The sequence below is a fragment of the Stegastes partitus genome, unplaced genomic scaffold, assembly GCF_000690725.1.
Source record: "Stegastes partitus isolate 25-593 unplaced genomic scaffold, Stegastes_partitus-1.0.2 Scaffold1637, whole genome shotgun sequence".
NCBI lineage: Eukaryota > Metazoa > Chordata > Actinopteri > Pomacentridae > Stegastes > Stegastes partitus.
Window position 1 is genome coordinate 146,388 of NW_007579368.1, and position 8,353 is coordinate 154,740.

The following is an 8,353-nucleotide window of genomic DNA, read 5'->3' on the forward strand; positions in this document are numbered from 1 at the left end:
ATTTGGTGATTTATCAGATGATTACAAGAAGCACTCAGTTGGGATCCACAAAATATTTTTTGTCCAGGGCTGCTCCATCCCCAGGGAAAAAGAAAAATAAGTGCACATACTTTTATTTCCTACCTTTGTATTTAGAATCAAACTGTTCACGTTTGCGTAGAACCTCTTTTAATTTTGAATCTAATTTAGTGCCTTTCAGGAAATGCATCTAATCACCATTAAGGAGAACAGAAAAGATCCACCCAACCCAATTAAGACATAAGTAAATTATTTTACGTGGCCTATTGCCAGATTCAATACAACTGCCTTTCAAAAACTATTATCTACAGCATTGTTTTGAACGAGGCTTTCTGTAGGTAATTGCATTTCTTATCCAATAAAGAGCCTCTAGGATGAGGAAATTACATTGCTTATCATGTAAATTGTTTTAAATGCCCTGGGGCTCAGATAAGATGTAATGTGTAATGTTTGTCGTGTTTTACATCACAAGGGCAAAAGGGAGGAAGTTAATGCAATTTAGGAGGGAAAAAATACATTTACGCTCTCCAACAGGCGCCTTTATTTATTGTTTTCTGTGTTTTTCTCAATACACCTGACACAGAGTAAATGTGTTAGGAAAGCCAGTTTTATTCGATTTATCCATTGGCAGAACAGTCATCAGCTGGATAGTAATAATATTAACAAGCATAGTGACATTCAAGCAGGCATTGAGATAAACAACATGAATGTTAAGGAAAAAAACAAAACCTTAAGGACAATGTTGAGTTTTTAAAAATTATAAATATTACAAGTATAATTCATCCGTTTCGAAACAAACCACTAGAGGGACCTCTTCATCAGTTCATCATTGATGAAATAGGAGTAAATATGCAGTACAGTGAGGATAAGTGGGCTATTCAATAATAAATAAAAGCAGAGTTTGACTTAACTACTGGGTAAATAGCAAGTATATTAGTTAGAAGTACCTTCATAAAAACACAACTGAAAAAGATTGTCTTTTATACTCCCTAAAATGTTATGTCTGCTTTCTTTTTATAGTGTTTTCCTGCAGAGTGTATCCAGAGTTATATCTGCTATAAAGAGGAGGTCAATCCTGTTTTCTATTAAAGATTCCTGTTCAAGAAATGTGGCCCGAAAACTACTCCGACCACGCAGGTGATCACAAACAGCACCCAGAAGATGACTGCCAGGAGTTGCACACAAAACAGCGTCCTCTTGCTCTGCTGTATGACTTCCTCTTCTCCCACCAGGCCTGGCGCGGTGCCGTACGGCCTGTCCGGGTGCATCTGCTGCACCCGCAGGCTGACGGTGGGCAGGATGATGAAGCGTGTTTCCCTGCTGTTGCCCTCCAGAGACAGCACCACTCTCTGGGTGACCGTGGCCAGACGGGTGGCCATGTTCACGGGCAGGCGGAAGGCCACGGGGGGCAGCCTGGCCAGGATGCGGGAGTTGCAGGGTAAGGTGAGGGCGTCTCCAGTCTCCAGCGGGGTTAAATGGCGGCAGAGGGGGCAGGGGATGGCTGGGGGGCTGTTGGTGTCAGGGGGTTCGCAGGGGCAGAGCTGGATCCTCTGGAGGCACTCGGTGCAAAAAACATGGAGGCACTCCAGCATCCGGGGGCATTTGTTGTACTGGTTGTACTCCTGGTAGCAGATGGGACACTCCACATCCATGGCCTCCCCTGGGCTGTTACTGGGTGCTTCAGCAGCTGGGTCCCCCTGCTGGGGAACTGGGACAACATCTCCTGTCATAGTGGGAAGCGAATTGTGAACTCCGTGATGGGAAGAGGGCAAGTTGTGGACAAACCTTTACCAACAGATGGTGAGATCTGTAAAAAGAAAACAGCTTCAGGTCTACTTTTGTAAGATTAAAAGAACTCCAGAGGTTTAAATTGCTTTTATACAACAGGATTTGCTCTCCCAGGGATGCTGCTTTGTTTCGTCTAAGTTTTATGAACAGATTCCAGAGCTCATGAGTCATAGCATTCATCCATTTAACCACTCAGACATCCACCCCCCTGATCTACTCACAACCACCTCAGCTCCACATAGAGTGCGCTGGACTGCATGACACAAACTCAAGAGCATGCCCAGAGAGTTAGGAAATAAAAAAGTGAAAGAAAAAAAAAAGAAAACGAGCCATAAAGGAAGTAATAACTCATTGTAGGACTTTCCCCACATGTTCATGTGTGTGTGAGCACGTCCGTTTTTTGTCATTTAAAGGGGATTTTATTGAGCGAATGGTGTAACAGTATCAGCAGTTGCTCCTTTGGTGTGTCTGAGAGGCGAGATTGGGTTGTAATCTGAGGTGAGGGTCTGACAACAGTACTCAGCTGCATAATGGGAGATGTTGGTTGGTTGAACCTTAGTTCAGACTAAAAGTAAGAATGTGCCAGTTTCTGCTGCTTTGATTTGGACTATTTTGCCTTCAAGTTTGTTTCACCTCCCACATCTCTGAATCCATAATGTCTTGTGTGATGTAAATTTTGTCATCTTCTGCGTGGGACTTTGTGCAGAGCCTTGTATATGCTACCAGGGCAGTATTGTGCAGATTGGTCTACTGCGCATGGATAGAACTGAGCTTTCCAAGCAGACTAGAAAGTATTAGGGTAATAACAACTATGCAGATGACCGCGTTTGCGTCTGCAAGGGAGTATAATGAAGGTCTACGTCTAAGAACATATCGAAGAACACCTGGAGTGACCCTTTGAAAATGAAGGCAAACTGAGTTTAAATGCAAACTGCTGATCCTGGTAGTCAAAGATTTTAGGATAGCATACCCCCAAAAATGAAAGATGCATTGAAGGTAAAGTAATTATGAACAGATCACGTTTTGGGAAAAGTTAAATGAGGAAGATCGATACCACTCTCTTCAATTTAAAGCTACAGCCAGTCGCTGCTTAACAGTTAGTCTTGCTTTCTCCAAAACTAACAAAATAAACCTACTATCAACAGCTCACCAGTTAACACGTTTTACATTTCAGTTCCTTAATCCGTACAAAGATCAAAGTGTAACACAGTTTCAGGTGCAGAGCCAGACTAACCTTTACCTATTTCTTGTCTGTATGCTAAGCTAATATGCTACTGGCTGCATCTTTATAGTAAACACACAGATAAGAGAGTGGTATCCTGCGGTGGAAGACGTGTTTAGATGCTTTGACCCAGGAAAAGTGTAAATACCACAGTGTAAAAATATTCCGTTGCAAGTAAAACTCCCGCATGAAAAAAGGTGCCAAAGTAGAAGTACATAAGTATGAGCAGTTATGTGTAGTAAAGAAAAAATACAGGTTTTATACCTCTGACTGATATATGATTGAATATGACACAATTTGATTATTAACACTGAAGCATCAGTGTGTAATCAGTATTTTACTTTTGCAGGTGGAGTCAGTTTGAACTATTGGATGATAATAGTAGAGAGAAAAATATGAAAAACAAAGTTCGGATCCACAAATCTGTTCACAGTTTTTGGACTCCAGTCTTTGATTTGATGAGATGATTTTTTTTTAAAATTGAACTATTTGAGATGGGTTTTTTTTTGTTTTTTTTAACAGACATGGTTTTGTGCTGTTAACAACTCATAGACACCTGAAATGTGACTCCGACTGCACACTTTTTTTTTGTAAGAAGTCAAAAAAAAAGGATGGACAAATGTAACAGAGTAGAAAGTAAGAAATGTAGTGTAAACATAAAGTTGAATAAAATGGAAATACTCAAGTACAAATTGCCTAAAACTGTACCAAAGTAGAGTTCTTGTGTGAATCAGCTTTGCCTTTTTCCACCTCTATTGCATCAATCTTCATTCAAACTCTCCATAAGAAAACAGAACTTTTTTTTTTCTGCTTATTTGAGATGTACAAATCATCTAATGAGATGAAGTTACACTCTAAATTTTCATTCGGGGCACAACACTACCATTTAAATGTCTGTAGATGATGTGATTTACAAAACAAAGCGTTAAATTTGCTTTACTCTGCTTTCTCGTCCCTGTAACCTGCTCACATGGGACACCTGCACGGCCACTCATGGGGGAACTGTTGCTTAGCAGATGTGACCTCCTTTGTGTTGGTTCATGGCAACATATAGCCTGAAACCTTTTCTTTTAGAAGTCGACAACACGTTGATGCAAGCGGTGGCAAACAATCAGATACTACACAATTTAAAATGAGCATTTTTGTTCATTAAAAACTGCAATGTACAAAATGACAAGCTCTGATGGAGGCATGTTGAAGCCAGCACTGAATATGCTCCTTAATGAATGAACCCTTTTGTAGGCCAGGGGTTTCATTGTGATTGTAAAGTGAGAATGTGGCAGCGCTCCATCATTACACACTGTAAAACAGATACAAGAGCCACTTACCGACTGCACAGCCCTTTGATCAGAGCACACTTTCGACCCCGGTGCTTTCCTTAACCCACTTACACACAGTTCTCCTCATGCCGGTGCAGATCTCATCCTGGCAGAGTGTTTTCCTCCTCCTTCTGTGCACACATGAACCACTCAAGTTTCTATCTCGATATTCCGTATACGTGTCTGAGCTTGGCTTACCGGCAAATGCTCTACCTTAACCTGATTTTACTCGTCCTGATCTCTCTGTCAAATTCCCCCATGAGGCATCTCTGTGGCTTGCTCAGCAGTAATTAAACCCTTGGTGATGTGACGGTAACCAGGACACACAAGACAGAAAATGACAGATTGGAGCCTCTTGATCGTGACTTACACTTCTCCACTTGCATATTATGTTATTACGATTCCTCACAATCAGCATGTTGGCGTTGCGAAATAGCAAGTGTGAATTGAGGGTGTAATTATTAACATGCTCACATTTTTCTTCCTTTAAAGGGGGAATCAAAGGTCTATTAAATGCACGTTTCAGGTGTCTGCGCAGAATAAAATGAGCAGTAAAAGTAAATAAGTTACAGGAGTTTACGTGTATCTACTCAAAGCAGGAGAAATGCTTCTCTTAAGCGTAAAAAAAGGTGAATTATTGACAGATGAAAAGTCACAGTTTGTCCTGTGCAGGTGTGTTATTTTCAATGCAATTAAAAGTCTGAGTAAACAAAGCAATAAAAACATTATTAATTAACTTTGCCTACTTTGGATTTGGATTAGCTGCAAACACTGTCAGGGTGGTAAAGTAAAAAACAATATTTAACCTCGATAGCTATTTGGAAAAAAAAAAAGAAATCACTAAAAAGACAGATTTTTAGAGCGCGAAACTAAAAAAAAACAAAAAGAATGGTTGGATACTTGGTTAATTAAATGTAACCAAATCAACAAAAAATGTGATATTTCATCTAAATCATTTTAATGTTAATGTGTCATTTAAAAATTTGCCATAAACAAACAAAATTCAGCGTTCCTTGGTGCAGCCGTGAAGCCTCTAGTTATTCAATTGCAACCAGCAATCGCATTAACCCAAAAAAAAGCTGTTTTATTGCATGAAAGTCTGTGCGTACACAAAGCAGTCAGAAGACGAGTGTGGCAATAAATTAAATATGTAAGTGATAAAATATCTATAGTATACAGAGTCACCATTTTCTCTAGTAGAGGCTGGACCTGTGGGCACTTGAAAACAAATTGCATATGTTGATTACAGGTTTTTTAATTTTTTGTAAGATAAATAATCAAAGAATGCAAGTGTAGTTTTATTTTTTTTAAATATATCATTTTCTGGCAATTTTAACTGTTGTTCTGCACATAAGACATGTTTGAGTCCTTACCTTCTAGTCACTGTTTCCATAGAGGTGCAGGACTTTATACAGCACTAGAAAAATGAGCAAGAAAAATATGTCATGAGCAAAAAAACACCCAGAAACTTCAGGTTCAGAGGGTTATAGGTCCATATCAAGATAATATTACTAGAATACTTACATGACCTTGTGCAGATTGGCGTCTAGAAGAGCTTCAATACCCCTTCTTCCAAAAGATGGCCCCTCAGTTGGTGTGTTGATGATGGCGTTGGAAAGCACTGGCGATCAGAAATCTCCCATTGAACTGCAGGTCTACTGACTGCAAAGGTCGCAGCACATGATTCCATTCTCATCGAAGCATTCTGCGACGCCTCTTTCCCTATGGATGGTGGCATCGTCACCCTGGAAGAGGTCGCTCTAATCAGGCTTGAAATGTTTCAACACAGGATGAAGGTGATTGTCTAAAACAGCTTTGTATTGATTTGCAATGACTCTTCCCTCGAAGGGATCGAAACCGTGAAAGCGAAATGCGCTCCAAAGTAGTATAGCAACTGGATCTCCTCACTGTAGTGGTCAAGTATTCAGTTTTTACAAATTCTATACATTCTTGTTTGTGCACTTTTACTAAAGTTGACTGTATCTTAATTTACTTGTGTACTAAATATGCTATCAAATTACAACTGCTGTGTTAAGACAGACCTTATTCTTTTAGTTTACAGTATTTTTTTTTCTTTCCTTTTTTTTAAACAAGACTGTTACTTGCAGGAATGCAGATGTGAGAAAGATTTCGGCTTGTGCAAAGAAGGTCACGGGTTTGATTCGTTGCCAACAGAGCTTTCACGTGAACTGCTCCAAATAAACAATGGTAGTAAAAAAAAAAAAATGAACCTATGCCTATTCTTTGAGAACAAAATGTTTTGAACACCTGAAGGAAATATCTTCAAATCTGGCACTCAGGGATGAACTGTTAAAAGTTGGCAGCTAAACGTCAAAGTCACTTTGCCGTCACAACAGTGTGGGATGTGGTACGGGCAGTTCTCTTCTGTGTTATTCTTTTGTTTCTGGTTTGTCCTCATTTGCCCTCTCTTGCCTGGGACTACGCGCCACCTGACACACCTGAGAATTATCTACTAGTCATCTGCTGCAGCACTTTAACTCTGCTCCAGATTGTTCTGCCTGGTTTCCAAAGCAGAATCATCAGCCAAACTCTGCTCACAACAGTTACTCTTTTGCTTACAGTTTAACCTACATTTTCACTGTGCCTCCGTTTCTAGTCTTTTCCAGTCATGTCCTAGTCAGTTTATCCCACACTACCAAGCTCCAACCTGCAACTTGGCGGAAAACCCCGTTCACCAACTCCATCTCAAAACAATCAGCGATCAAGCACCACGCACTTTAAAATTTCCCACTTCTCAGGATTCTCAAGCCTGGTTTCCATCTCCATCTTAATGACTGTACAATACAACCTGCAGAGTCTTTGCACTGAATTTGGGTCAAGAAAAACCACTGGTCATATCGCTTTTAGGTGACGAGGTGTGTCAGAAAAGTTCCAGGACTGGTGTCACAAACGATATATTTCAAACCCAAACTACAAACTACGAGTTTTCCCCTTCAGATGATCAACCAGCACGTCTACAAAGAGATTCACTTGCTTTGCTCAGTGCACGAGAAGAGGCGTGAGTTGTGGCAGGACAAGTCGTAGCTGCTTCACCATGACAACCCGCCTACTCACAATGCCCGGAAAAGTTCATGGCTGACAAGAACATCACCGTGCTGGAGCAACCTCCCTACTCACCCCACCTGGCTCTGTGGGAGTTTTTTTCCTCTTTCCCAAGCTCAAGGGGGTCATCAAGGGGACCCGTTTTGAAGGCATGGACGACATCAAGATGGTTGTGATGACAGAGCTGTGGAGGATCCTGGAAGAATCCTTCCAGGAGTGTATGACGGCGTTAAGGCAGAGAAGGCTGGGAAAGTGTGTTAGACTCCAGGGGGATTACTTCGAAGGGGAAAAATCATAGTTTGTAGTTTGAAATATATCTTTTGTGACACACCTCTTAATGATGAAGAGATGGCATTTAAAATGGAATGGGTCAAAGGTCAAGTCTGAACAAGAATGAATGTGAAGTGTGAAGGCATTAAACAGTTTGTAGTTACATTAGTGTACATGTAACTCATTTAGATGTAATTAGTAGGAGTTAATACCCTAAAGTACCCTCCTAACAACTGATAGAAAACATAAAATTTTTAATTGTGTTTACTCAAGGGAATAAAACAACCCTACACTTGTGAATGGACTGACTGAATTACGAAGTGTTCAATAAGAGAACCTAGTATATCATACTGTAACTATTGAAACAGTACTTACAAAATACTTCACTAAAAGTAAAACGAAGTAACAGTCGCTCAACGGTTTCACTAGAAACTTATCTATTATCTCTTATCTCTGAGGGATCTATTCTTTTTTTTCCCCATCATTCAGGTTCAAACTGGTATTTTGCATGACCAAACACCCTTACAGTAAGTCCAACACACGGAACAAAGGCGGAAAGGCCTAAAATGAACAACAAAAGACTGTACAACCAGAGAGACACAGAGAGGGAGAAAGAGAGCACTTGTGAGTTTGTGATTGTTGGCACAGATTCCAGCGGAAATCACCATGAAAG

General features: G+C 40.4%; 1 protein-coding gene across 1 annotated transcript; it reads right to left on the bottom strand.

The window, feature by feature from the left end:
- Positions 1-607: 607 nt before the first annotated feature.
- On the bottom strand, positions 608-4,431 carry LOC103371741 (uncharacterized). Its single transcript, XM_008301164.1, has 2 exons — positions 4,357-4,431; positions 608-1,825 (listed from the first exon to the last, which is right to left on the bottom strand). The coding sequence occupies exon 2, from the start codon at positions 1,746-1,748 to the stop codon at positions 1,104-1,106; it is 645 nt and encodes a 214-aa protein (XP_008299386.1). The 5' UTR covers positions 1,749-1,825; positions 4,357-4,431; the 3' UTR covers positions 608-1,103.
- Positions 4,432-8,353: the final 3,922 nt, after the last annotated feature.